Raw genomic sequence first — 14,247 nt, forward strand, 5'->3', positions numbered from 1 at the left:
CAAAATTCAACAAGGGAAAGATACAGGTCGTTAAAGAACCCACATGATGGTGCTGTTTAAGTCTTACCCAGTCCTGTTTATTTTATTGTAGAGTAGAAACTAACATGACATTGTAAAGCAAACACATGCTAATAAAAATTAATTTAAAAAATAAAAATAAAATAAACGGGACTGGGTAAGACCTAAACAGCACCGTCTTGTGGGTCTTTAGTGGCCTGTATCTTTCCCTTGTTACTGAATGTTTCAGTGCAGTCAGTATGTCACCTGAGTGGCCTGCATTGTCACAGAGAGAGGGCATGTGTCCTAGGGGACACGACTGAAATGAGGATCTTGTGGTATCTGTTTAGTGCTGGGCTCTCACTGCATCCTGTCTCTGAATTCAGACCTGTCTCTCAGGATGCTCAGGGGCCACTAGCGCCATAATTTCTCATCCTCTCTTTTCTTCTCCCCCACAGTTGTTGAAGATAATCGTCTTGTAGAGTTGATTTCCCTTCAAAAGGCAGATGGTTCCTGGGATCTGAATGAAGGTCTGGCTTTGGTCCTGGGTATGAAGTTGGAAGACATACAGGCTGCACTTCCTGACAAGGTGAGGTTCAGAGAAGAAAAGAGAGTGTGTATATTTTTGTGAGGTTGAGGTGAGTACTGAGAATTGGGGTGAATCATGACTCACCTGAGGAAGGAGAATACAAGAAGTCATAGACTAAATTAACTTCTGAGAAATAGCAGTTGAAGATTTTTCTGGCTGTGTTGGAACAGAAAGAACAAGGAATTAGTCTGCTAGTAGAAGTTGACAGTTTAGAGTTGATGGATGACAGAGGGAAAGCAAAAATCCTCTTTAATTACATTTTCTGCCAGTCATCTTAGTTATAATTACTTACATTTATTGAGCAATTACTCTATGCCAGCCCCTGTGCATTGCACTGCCCTTCATGACCTTATTTATTCATCAATCAATTAAATATGGTAAATCCTACTCATGCTGTGCTTAATAGATGAATAAACCAGGGTTCAAAGAAGTATGACAATATCTTTGAGTGTACTCAGCTAGTCAGTGGCAGAGCTGGATTCAATCTAGGACTATCTGTCTTCAGAATCTATGTTCTTTCTTCTAAACAGAGTGGTCTAGAACTTAGGATAGGTGAAGTTATCTTAACCAAAGTTAGGATAGGTGAAGTATCAATAGGGACAACTTAGTTATTTCAAATGTGTTCAAGTATGCTGATGAGGACAAATTATGTTCAAGAATTTCAAGGTAACTTACTGAATCCTCTAATTGAGAAATTGTTGAATATTGAGATATATGCCAAATGAGGCATATGAGACAAATGCCAAAAACTTGAAGGACACCCATCATTCTGAATTTTCAAAATGTGGAACGTGATTAAATAAATTTTAAATATGCTATAATTGCCTCATCTAATATAGTATCCACTAGTCACCTGTGGCCTCTAAGAGCTTGAAATGTGACAATTGCAAGTGAGAAATTAAATTTTCCATTGAACTGAAATGTACTATAGTTGTGAAAGACAAACTGATTTCAAAGACAACATAAAAATGTAAACCATTCTTGATAATTATTTTTAAATTGATTACATGTTAAAATAATATTTTGAATATATTAAGTTAAATGTAATATATTAAATAATTCTATGTCTTTATTTTTACATGTGGCTGCTTGGGCATTTAAAGTTATATATGTGTCTAGCATTATATTTCTCTTGAAATAACTATTCTAAAACAAATAATTAAAGGGATAATTTACAAATAAGTGGAAGAAGATATGAGAATCATGAAGTTCTAACTTGGTTTCATTGAGAACAAGACATGTCTGACTAACATTTCCTTCCTTCTCGTGGTAACTGGATCAATAAATCAGGGGAATGAAGAGTCCTTCAATGAGGAATCTGAATTTTTAAAAAATACTTATTTATTTGACTGTGTCAGGTCTTAGTTGCATTATGAGGGATCTTTCATTGCAGTGCACAGACTCTAGCTGCAGGGTGCACGGGCTTAGTTGATTTGCAGCACATGGGATCTTAGTTCCCTGACCAGGAATCGAACCCAAATGCCCTGCATTGGCAGGCAGGTTCTTAACCACTGGGCCTTGAGGGGAGTCCCTGAACTTAACGTGGGGGCCTCAGGGAAATCTCTCTCTATGGTACAGGATGCAAATTCTTCAAGCTGGGCCACAGTCCTGGCAGTACTCTGGCTGCATGACAATGCTAAGGACATGGCTTGTGAGTGGGAACTTCTGGAAAGGAAGGCAGTGGCCTGGATTCACATCCACGCAGGTAGGAACCCAGTCCTAAGACCCCATCTTTCCCCGTGTTTAGGAAGCTAGCCATCATCCCAGGCATTGAGCCTCCAAGCCTGATAGAGGGTTACCAAGATAGGGTTCCCATATTTCCCTTCCCAACCATCCTGGTTCAGACCTTTCCTGATGCCCGAACTGGTTGGATGAGGGTGCAGTCTGAAATTGGGGGAGTGGAGGAGGTAGGTGCAGAGGGAAGGGGACATGGGTGGGGAGTGTGAGCTGTGAGAAGGACGTGAAGTGAGAGTGTGCTGTACTGAGTGCAGGACTGGCTGTGGAGCCCTTATTCCTTGGGTATTTATCGTTTCAATGCTGCTGAATATTTCTGGGGCCAGAGAAGAGTAAAGGGAGCCTGGGCAGTAGGGAGAAAAAAGTCAGGGGTATTGAAGACAGCTAAGTAGGGCTCAGAGAAGATGCTGAAGAGTTTAGGGGAGCCTGGGAGGAGAGCCTGTCCTCTCATTGCTGTCCCTCAGCCCTCATTTTTGTTTCCTCCTTCTACCAGGGTCCGTCAGGCACGAGCTTGTGAAAGCTGCAGTTGCTTTCATGAAATCTTCTGCGGATCCTGCCATCTTTGGCCCCTGAAGAGACCATCCAGAAGAATAAGTGCCTCTGCTTTGCTACAGTCCTTGCCTTCACCGTCTCTTCTGCTCTGATGTTTCTGTAGTTTACACCTATCCTGGCAGCTTCTTATCACACGAATAGTGGGCGGCCACACCCTCTTGCCTCTCAGTGCCAGATTCTCTTCGAATGTGCTTTTCCTTCCCCAGCTCATACTCTCAGCTGAGTGTCACGGATCCCAGAATCTGTTCCCTTTCTTGGAGGAATTCAAAGCATTCCCAGGCTATAACGTTCCTTCTCAACTTTCCAGAATGACCACATGGAACACAGGTGATGTAGACTCCAGACTAAAGATCGAAGCAATGATGTTCAGGGAACGCTTGAATTAGAGAATTCTCTGCACTTTTTTCCTGTTTATTTTTGTTCTTAGGTACTCATCAGGACCAGACTGGACCAGGACTTTGCAGTTTTCTATTTTTAGATAGGAAGAAGAGTTGGAGGGGAGGTAGAAAGCCAACACTGGGATGAATATAAGCTTAAGATCACAAAGAGGGAGACTCAGGGGTCCACTGTGAGGTCTGGCACTTGGGGAGCTTCTTTTTAAAAAAATTTTTTTTTTTTAATTTGGAGAATAATTGCTTTACAGTGTTGTATTGGTTTCTGCCATACAACAATGTGAATCAGCCATAGTATACATAAGGCCTCTCTCCCTCTTGAACCTCCCTCCCACCCTCCACCCCATCCTACCCCTCTAGCTTATCCCAGAGTACCGAGATGAGCTGCGTGCATTATACAGCAACTTCCCACTAGCTATTGGTTTTACATATTGTAATATGTATGTTTTAACGCTACTGTCCCAGTTCATCCCACCCTTTATTTCTTGGGGACTTTCTTGATTGATCCTGCTTGGGCTTTGCTCGCCTCTGCTACATGCCTTTCCTCCCACTGCCTTGGTGACTTGGGTTGAGTTATGTCTGTTAGAGACCTGTCTTTCTTTAATCCTTAAACATCTTAGTAAGAAAGCACTAATGGACTCCTTAGTCCTAGTCTGAACTCATGAGGCTTCTAAGTCCAGATCTGACCCCATATAATATAGGAAAAAACAAGTTGAAGGGCAATTTTCTCTGAGACCTCAACCTAGAACACTCACCCCATGAGGAAGAAAGAAGCTCCTTGTGTTTCTGAAACTTACGTCCCATATACTCTATCCTGGTGGAAATGACCCTTTTTGATGTGTTGCCTTCTAAAATGCTGTCATATCAATATTAAAATGGCCATCTCTACCCTGCACTTTGTTGTATTTGGTCTTTATTTATAGAGTTACTCACTGAATCTGCATCAGTTTTTATTATCCCTTGTTTTTTCCAGCCAACTTTTCTGGTGCCTCTACTGTTCATGCTATGTCCTTCCCTCCTATCTTCTGTTGTAGGCTGGTTTCCTATCATTTTTTTAATGAGAAATATATATACACACACACACACACACACACATATATATATATATTTTTTTTTTTTTGGTTGCATTGGGTGTTAGTTGTGGTGTGTATGTCTTTACTGTATCATGTGTAATCTTTGTTCCAGCACATAGACTTTCTAGTCGTGCATGGGCTCAGTTGCCCTGAGGCATATGGGATCTTAGTTCTCTGACCAGGGATTGAACCTGCGTCCCCTGCACCACAAGTGGATTCTTAACCACTGGACCACGAGGGGAGTCCCTGGCTTCCTATCTTATATGAGGCAGGTAAAGAGCACTGGCCAGAAAACCACTGTTGGAATCCTGACCATGCATTTAGTCATGTGAGGAGGGACAAATGATTTTACCTTCAGGATCTTAGAATTCCCATCCTACAACTAAGGGATTAAACTAGAATTCTATTATTACTTTCATCTTGAATAGTCAAGCATTCTGAGCAAGACCACAATGTCTGTTCACTTAGGTGGAGAATGACCTAGAGCTGAGTCCTATTTGGCTCTTGCATGAACTGGCATTGGGAAGATTTGCCAGTGGTGACTCACCTCCCAAGACTTTCTTCCAAGTTTACTATGGCTGAGTGCAACCCACACAATATGGCTCTGACATCACCGAGAAGCTTGCTAGAGATGCAGAATTTTAGGCAACCCCCAAAACTTCAGTATCAAAATCTGCATTTTCACAAGTTCACCAGGTGATTTGTACACACATTGAACTTAGAGAAATAAGGGCTTAGTCTTTTCATAAAATAGCCTTGCATTCAAGTTTGTCATCTAGATCAGAGGTCCCCCAACTTTTGGGCACCAAGGACCAGTTTTGTGGAAGAATTTTTCCATGGACCTGGGGTGATGGGGATGGGGATAGTTGGTTTCAGGATAATTCAAGCACATGTATTGTGCACTTTATTTCTATTATTATTATATCAGCTCCACCTCAGATCATCAAGCATTAGATCCCAGAAGCTGGAGACCCATGATCTAGATAGTCCCTATCAATGTAATGAGAGAAAAGACAGGTTCTTAAGGACCTTGACTCTTGCACAATTACCCTCTTCCACAAAATGACAGTCCTTTACATTTATTGTGTGGGACGTTGACTATTCCATTCATTGTTCGTCTCTCCTTTGTCACCCTCAGCTTCCAGACTTGAGACTTAGGAACTTCTAAAACAAAAAACAGAAGAAGGATATGGCAACCCACTCCAGTATTCTTGTCTGAAAGATCCCATGGATAGAGGAGCCTGCTGGGCTATAGTCCAAGGGGTTGCAAAGAGTCAGCCAGGACTGAGCAACTGAGCAAAAACCAAAAAACAAAACAAAGGATAATCTTACTAATGTCTTCTTTAAATTGCAGAATCAACTCCCATTTTAAAGTATAAACTATAAACTCCCATGCTTTTATTTTTCTAGTTGTGCTCTTGTGTTATGGAATGTTGTACCAACTATCAATTCCTCAGATCTAAACAAGTGTCTATCTTCAGAACCAACAAAGATATTTTATCACCTGCACCGAAGCCCACTTTCAAGGCTGGTGCTTCATGTTTTAGAAAAATATCAAACACCATCTGTGCTGTCAGGAACTGATGATCTGGGCAAGGAGCCTGGGAAGGAAGCTGCTCTCATACTGGTTTTCCTTACCCTGTTCCTGTAGTTGTTTCCTGGCTGCTGCAGACTTGGCCAGAAGGAAGGCAGATAACATGGCCTCAAGATTCTTCCACTCAGACTGAGTCCAGTGCCTTCAGGGCAGGGTACGCTGTTCTACAGAGACTTATTAGTAAACCCATTGCTATTTTCACCAAGGGCTTCCCTGGTGGCTCAGATTCATAAGAATCCTCCTGCCAATGCAGGAGACCTGGGATGGATCCCTGGGTCAGGAAGATCCTCTTGGATAAGGCAATGGCACCCCACTCCAGTACTCTTGCCTGGAAAATCCCATGGGCGGAGGAGCCTGGTGGGCTGCAGTCCATGGGGTCGCTAAGAGTCGGACATGACTGAGCAACTTCACTTTGACTTTTCACTTGCATGCATTGGAGAAGGAAATGGCAACCCACTCCAGTATTCTTGCTTGGAGAATCCCAGGGACTGGGGAGCCTGGTGGGCTGCCATCTATGGGGTTGCACAGAGTCGGACACGACTGAAGCGACTTAGCAGCAGCAGCCTGATATATAACTTTCTCTATTCCTTTACTTTTAACATGTCTTTATAATTAAATTGGATTTCTAGTGGTACACATAAACACACACACCCTTTTTTTTTGGCCACACTGTATAGCATGCAGGATCTTAGTATCTCAACTAGGCAGTGAACCTGTGCCCTCGGCATTAGGAGCATGGAGTCTTAACCACCGGCAACCACTCCAGTATTCTTGCCTGGAAAATCCCATGGACAGAGGAGCCTGGTATGCTACAGTCCATGGGGTCGCAAAGAGTCAGACAAGACTGAGTGACTTCACTTCACTCGTGTTTTTAGCTACTCTGACCATCTTTGAGTTTTAGTTAGCGCATTTTGTAATCAGTGATATAATTGGCTTAATATTTACTGTTTGCTTTCTATTTCTTACATCTGTTTTTAAACATTTTCCCACTTCTTTTGGTTTTAATTAAGCATTATATGTGATTTCATTTTATCTCCATTCTCAACATATCGATTATATTTCTTTATATGTATTTTTAGTTGTTTCCCTAGAATTTGCAATATATATTTAAAACAAATCAGGTCCACCTTCAAATAGCACTATCTTACTTTACATGTAGTTCAGGTACCTTGATGAGTTAGAGAGTTTTCATAATTCTTTCATCTCATTCATTGTGGCATTGTTGTTCATTTCTTTATAATTATCCGATGCATTAGTAGTATTACTTTAAAAAGTTATCTTTTAGATTAAGAAAAATAAAAGATTTATTTCACCTTTATTTATTCCTTCTCTGACACTCTTTCTTTATGTAGATCTGAGTTTCTGACCTACATTATTTTCCTTCTTTCTGAAGAATTCCTTTTAACATTTCTTGCAGAATAGTTATCCTGGAAATAGATTTCCTCAGATTTTGTTTGTCTGAGAGTATTTATTTCTCCTTCACTTCTGAAGGATAGTTTTACTGGCTATTGAATTCAATATGCTGTGCTTAACTATTTCAACACTTTAAACATTTCACTCCACTTTTTCCTTGGTTGTATAATTTTTGGCAAGAAATGTGTTGTAATTCTTATCCTTTTTCCTTAGTGGATAAAGTGTTTTGCTTGACTCTGACTTTTTTCAAGATTTTCTCTGTTTTTGTTTTTTGTAGCATTTTATTTACTAAGCTAGAGATAGTTGTGGGAAAGCTTGGAATGGAAAAACAAGAGTACCTCTTTGGTTATAGTGAGTTTGAGATGCCTAACATCCAGACCCCTACACGGAGATATTGAATAACAAGTCTAGAATTCAAGGGGGGAAAACTGGACTAGAAATATAAATATGTGAATGAAGACAGGATTTAATATTGTTAGAATGAATGAGAGCAAAACAGGAATGAATATAAACATAAAAAGCTAAGCAATTAAACCCTGAATATATATAGTTACACACACATATATTTACATATATGTGACACAAAGATGCATCTTTTTTATCCATATTTTTTTCTTTTTTTTTAAATTTTATTTTATTTTTAAACTTTACATAATTGTATTAGTTTTGCCAAATATCAAAATGAATCCGCCACAGGTATACATGTGTTCCCCATCCTGAACCTGTATCTTTCAGGGTAGCTGTTACTAAAAGTTTTGTTCTTTCTGAACCATGGCCTACTTGTCTGCTTGTTCCATGGAAATTGGATACTGCAGTTTGCTTGACAGACTGGGCTATATCTCAAACCTGCTAGGTCAGTCATCTTTCTGCTAGCACCTGGTCTGCTCCATCACACACAGGGGCTGTTTCAGTACTGTAGCCTGCTGAGGGTACCTGAACCATATCCCAGCAGTTGACCGGCTCTCATCATGGGAATGGGGACCACAAAGAAATGCAAGGAATCGCTTAAGAACTGGTAATAACTAAGGATGCCAAGCCACTCAAGAGAGTTTCCTGGGATTCAATTCCCTGATATTTCTGTCATACCCGTCTCTCCCCAACAAAAATGCAGAAAGTATGTTTCATTCCTATATTTATTAACTTAATTCCTCCATTAACTGGGTTCCACTTCTTTCAGAGAAACCATTAAATTGTTAGGAAGCCCAGTAAAGCAAATGAATACTTTCTTACCAGAAGGAAAAAAGGAAAAAGAAAGGAGGGGGAAAACAGATTAAGAAATTTATGACCAAGTAAGTAGCCATATCTTACTCTTCCATTTTGGCTCACAGTCCACTTCTTCACTGCTGAGTTTTTGCAGATGAAAGAAGGAACTTTCACTTGGTTACTCATGCCAGACCCCATCCCTACCAACAAACAATAAAGCACCTGTCACTGGACTGAGAATGCCTGGACTTAGCCCTGCTATTTATAATCAGAAAGTTCTGCTGAGTGATTAGTTGAGAAATCAGTTGTTGCAAGAATGTGCTAGTGACTTACTTGAGTTTTGGAGTAGAGGAAAAAAGGCATTAAACAAGGCAGGGCCTTTTTTCTGATTAAAACAAGAGTGATCCAAATAAGGCAAGATTTCCTACAAATAAATTGTAGCAAGACAGCTCCCTTGAGAAATACCTACTGAAATTTCTGAGACTTGATTCCTATGAAACAAGACATATTCTGAACAGGTTTTCTTCTCTTTCTCTCTCTCATATCATCTTGCCATGGAATACACGATAAAAATGGTAATAAGGCATACACTAAGAGCATACACAACACTCCTCCAAAACCCTCGAGTGAATCTATTAATTCTCTCGCACAGGGCCAGCTGCTTTCTGCATGGGGTCGTCTTGAGAAGCAGTGATAATGCAGTGAAAGAGGGCTAAGCTTGGACATGACTGTGTTCTGCTGTCTAACTTTATTTTAGGAAAGTCACAGGTGCTCTGAGTCCAATGGCTTTACTTGTAAAATGCAGTTAATAAGAACTACCTTACATAGTTATTGAGAAAATTAACTTTAAAAACATGAAATTGCATTGAAAAACTCACTCACCACAAATGTAAGGTGATATTAGTTATGAAAATCAGAATTGCTGTTGTTGTTCAGTCGCTCAGTCCTGTCCAACTCTCTGCGACACCATGGACTGCAGCACGCGAGGAGATGGTGATGTCCTTCACCATCTCCCGGAGCTTGTTTCAGCTCATGTCCATCGAGTTGGTGATGCCATCCAACCATCTCATCCTCTATCATCCCCTTCTCCTCCTGCCTTCAATCTTTTCCAGCATCAGGGTCTTTTCTAATGAGTCGGCTCTTTGCATCAGGTGGCCAAAGTACTGGAGCTTCAACAGCATTAGTCCTTCCAATGAATATTCAGGACTGATTTAGGATTGAATTATTTTTTTCTTTATAACTCAAAGGGAAGAGTCATATCATTCTGGATCCATTAATCGACTCGATTACATTAGATAAGTCACTTAAACTCTTTGAGACTAAATTTTCTACTAGAAATGAGGGAAATAATAGTGTTTACTTAATGGAGAGCACTCAGCAGAATTCTGGCATATAGGAAGTGCACAATAAATATTAGTTATTATTAAAACTGTGGTATATTCACAAAAGAACTAAAGAGTCTCGATGAGAGTGAAAGAGGAGAGTGAAAAGCTGGCTTAAAACTCAACATTCAGAAAACTAAGATCAGGGCCTCCAGTCCCATCACTTCATGACAAATAGAAGGGGGAAAGGTTGAAGCAGTGACAGATTTTCTTTTCTCAGGGTGTGGAAGCTCCAAAATCATGGCTGGTGACTGCAGCCATGAAATTAGATTATTGATTCTTGAAAGGAAAGCCATGGCAAACCTAGACAGCATATTAAAAAGCAGAGACATTATTTTGCTGATAAAAGTCCACATAGTCAAAGCTATGGTATTTCCAGTAGTCATGAATGGATATGAGAGTTGGATCATCAAGATGGCTGAGTGCCAAAGAATTGATGATTTTGAAATGTGGTGCTGGAGAAGACTCTTGAGAGTCCCTTGGACAGCAAGGATTTCTAACCAGTCCTTCCTAAAGGAAATCAACTCTGAATATTCATTGGAAGGATGGATTCTTAAATTGAAGCTCCAATACTTTGGCTACTGATGCGAAGAGCTGACTCATTGGAAAAGACCCTGATGCTGGGAAAGATTGAAGACAAAAAGAAAGGAGGGCGGCAGAGGATGAGATGGTTAGATAACATAACCAATTCAATGGACATAAACTTTCCAGTATAAATAAAATAATTTCAAAATTAGTAAGAACTTGAACTCAATTGCCAACAAAGGTCCATCCAGTCAAGGCTATGGTTTTTCCAGTGGTCATGTATAAGATTAATAAAGTTTTTTTTTTTTTTAAGATAGTTCCAGACTTCTTTAAAAGTAATTTCTGTTAAAGATTAATAAAGTTTTTTTTTTTTGAGATAGTTCCGGATTTCTTTAAAAGTAATTTCTGTTAAAGATTAATAAAGTTTTTTTTTTTTAAGATAGTTCCAGATTTCTTTAAAAGTAATTTCTGTTAAAGATTAATAAAGTTTTCTTTTTTTTTTTTTAAGATAGTTCCAGATTTCTTTAAAAGTAATTTCTGTTAAAGATTAATAAAGTGTTTTTTTTTTTTAAGATAGTTCCAGATTTCTTTAAAAGTAATTCCAGTGGTCATGTATAGATGTGAGAGTTGGACTGTGAAGAAAGCTGAGCGCCAAAAAATTGATGCTTTTGAACTGTGGTGTTGGAGAAGACTCTTGAGAGTCCCTTGGACTGCAAGGAGATCCAACCAGTCCATTCTGAAGGAGATCAGCCCTGGGATTTCTTTGGAAGGAACGATGCTAAAGCTGAAACTCCAGTACTTAGGCCACCTCATGTGAAGAGTTGACTCATTGGAAAAGACTGTGATGCTGGGAGGGATTGGGGGCAGGAGGAGAAGGGGACGACAGAGGATGAGATGGCTGGATGGCATCACTGACTCAATGGACATGAGTTTGAGTGAACTCCAGGAGTTAGTGATGGACAGGGAGGCCTGGCGTGCTGCGATGGGGTCGCAAAGAGTCGGACACGACTGAGTGACTGAACTGACTGATTCATTCAAATTGAGAAAAGCCTTAATGGCATACCTGAAGGATGATTTGTTTTACATTTTTCTTGGATATTTCCAGACAAGGAAATAACTATATCATAAGGATTGTTTACTTCATTGATGTATAATTTCTAATAATTAAATTTTTGGCATTGAAAATAAATCTGTCTTTCTACCAGATATACCCATGATTCCTGAATCATCACATGGAAGCGTGCAGACAATGTTTATCTATCAGCCCTGGAAGACTTTTTTAAAAATTCAAATTTATTTATTTTAATTAGAGGCTAATTACTTTACAATATTGTATTGGTTTTGCCATCAGTCAGTTCAGTTCAGTCGCTCAGTCATGTCTGACTCTTCCCGACCCCATGAACCGCAGCACGCCAGGCCTCCCTGTCCATCACCATCTCCCGGAGTTCACTCAAACTCATGTCCATTGAGTCGGTGATGCCATCCAGCCATCTCATCCTCTGTTGTCCCCTTTTTCTCCTGCCCCCAATCCCTCCCAGCAACAGAGTTTTTTCCAATGAGTCAACTCTTTGCATGAGGTGGCCAAAATACTGGAATTTCAGCTTTAGCATAATTCCTTCCAAAGAAATCCCAGGGCTGATCTCCTTTACAATGGACTGGTTGGATCTCTTTGCAGTCCAAGGGACTCTCAAGAGTCTTCTCCAACACCACAGTTCAAAAGCATCAGTTCTTCAGCGCTTGGCTTTCTTCACAGTCCAACTCTTGCATCCATACATGACCACAGGAAAAACCATAGCCTTGACTAGACGGACCTTTGTTGGCAAAGTAATGTCTACATCAACATGAATCTGCCACGGGTGTACACGTATTCCCCATTCTGAACCACCCTCCCACCTCCCTCCCTGTACCATCCCTCTGGGTCATCCCAGTGCACCAACCCCAAGCATCCTCTATCCTGCATCGAACCTGGACTGGCAATTCATTTCTTATATAATATTATATATGTTTCAATGCCGTTCTCCCAAATCTGTCTGGGTACAAAATTCAAATCTCTGGAGTTCATCATAGTGTTGAGCTTAAAAACACTGGCTTTAAAATTACAGTCTCAGTGCAGTCAGTTTTTAGTTGTGTGATCAGTTATTTAACCTGCTTTTCAGTTTCTTTGTTATGTGGTTTCTTTGGGAGATTAAATGTAATAATAAATTTTAAGAATTAGCGTAACACTTACCGGGGTTCAATCCCTAGGTCAGAAAGACCTCCTGGAGAAGGAAATGGCAGCGCACTCCAGTCTTCTTGCCTGGAGAATTCCATGCACAGAGGAGCCTGGCAGGCTACAGTTCATGGGGTTGCAAAGAGTTAGACACGACTGAACAACTAACACTTTCACTTTTCTTTAGCATGTGGCAAATGCTTACTGTGAATTTTTAACTGAACACTAGCTATTTAGTCAATCATTTCTGGGGGGAGAAGGTTTTCAGCCAACCTCTTTATTTACACTGATCACCCTCCATGAATGTATATTTGTCTTTAGGAATATTGACCTGAAGGACAAATAATAATAGTATATATAAAGCAAATAATAACTGATGAAGTTTCTACCTGGAAAAGTGATGTTTATTAGAGATAACCACGTAGTTGCATGGATATATAGATAATTTCAAAAACAGTAGACAAAGGATATCACAAGGAAAAGTTTGAAGGTGTAAAAGACAACCAAAAAAGAGATAGCATTGCAGGTGATCTAAGCTTAGAATTGGAACTCATGCTACCATGCAAATACTCCTGGAGGACACAGACATTTCCCACTTCAGAGAATTCCTTTCTGATGATCGCACTACTATTATTTCACAGCTGGATGATGAATAAGATCAACGGACTAATTGCTCCCTCAGAGCTATCACTCATTCCCAAATAAAGCTTCAGGGGATCTGAATCAACTTCCAAGGAAGCACTCCTGGAAGCAGGAGTGTGTATAGGTCTCGAATGCACAAACCCTAAGAGATTCAATTCCTTATAAGTAGGAGAACTAAAGTGTGTTTGGCTGGAGCACTCTGTTCTCTGCTCAGAGGCAGTAAACATGTGGTCCTGTTATAACACTGGAGAATGTGACTCCATTCTCAGGTGGACTATGTGAGTGTTTCAACCTCTGCCCATGCCCATGTCTTATCATTAACTTCTGCCGCCACCCCCCACACTTGGGGACCACATAAAGGGACCTTCCTGGTCCTTGAGGCTTCTTTTTCCTGAAATGGACTTTACAAATCAAACAGTATTATAGAACCACAGGTTATTGTAGTATTTGGTACACTACTTGCTGCTATTCTTTCTTTTACTTAATATTCCAAATTCACCTTGGGACTTAATATTTCTAAGTCCACTCAGAAAACGCTAAAAGGACTAGAAGAACCAGAGCAGCATCTCCTGATAGAGTTGGGGACATTGTACCTCCCAAGTCTGGAAGGATGTAATCTGAAGAGGATGTGATGTAAGTCTATTTAATAATATTATTTCATAGAACATGTATTTGCAAATAATTTTAGAATGCCAACATTGAAGAAAGATATTTAAACATATATTTAAGAAACATAAAAATATGCTTTTCATTAGGATTTATGTTTTTCCCAGATACTTTCATAGAAATTGCATTAACTGTATTATGGCACCAGAGTATCTTTGTTGTTGATGTTTTTGCTAAGGTAATTATTATTTTCATTTTGTATATGAAAAAAGTATATGTATGGAAGATATTGTATAAATTATTTGAACTACTATAGCTAATAAGTGGCAAAGCCAG

The 14,247-nt window shown here is 39.9% G+C and overlaps 1 protein-coding gene across 1 annotated transcript in view; it reads left to right on the forward strand.

The window, feature by feature from the left end:
- Positions 1-4,159, forward strand: part of VWA5A (von Willebrand factor A domain containing 5A) — a 29,602-nt gene extending 25,443 nt beyond the window's left edge. Inside the window, exons 17-19 of the mRNA XM_061406267.1 lie at positions 456-586; positions 2,165-2,291; positions 2,814-4,159. Of these exons, the coding sequence (XP_061262251.1) occupies positions 456-586; positions 2,165-2,291; positions 2,814-2,893 (338 nt within the window). The 3' untranslated portion in view covers positions 2,894-4,159. The remainder of the gene's footprint in view (positions 1-455; positions 587-2,164; positions 2,292-2,813) is intronic.
- Positions 4,160-14,247: the final 10,088 nt, after the last annotated feature.

The sequence above is a fragment of the Bos javanicus genome, chromosome 29, assembly GCF_032452875.1.
Source record: "Bos javanicus breed banteng chromosome 29, ARS-OSU_banteng_1.0, whole genome shotgun sequence".
In the NCBI taxonomy this organism is placed as follows: Eukaryota; Metazoa; Chordata; class Mammalia; order Artiodactyla; family Bovidae; genus Bos; species Bos javanicus.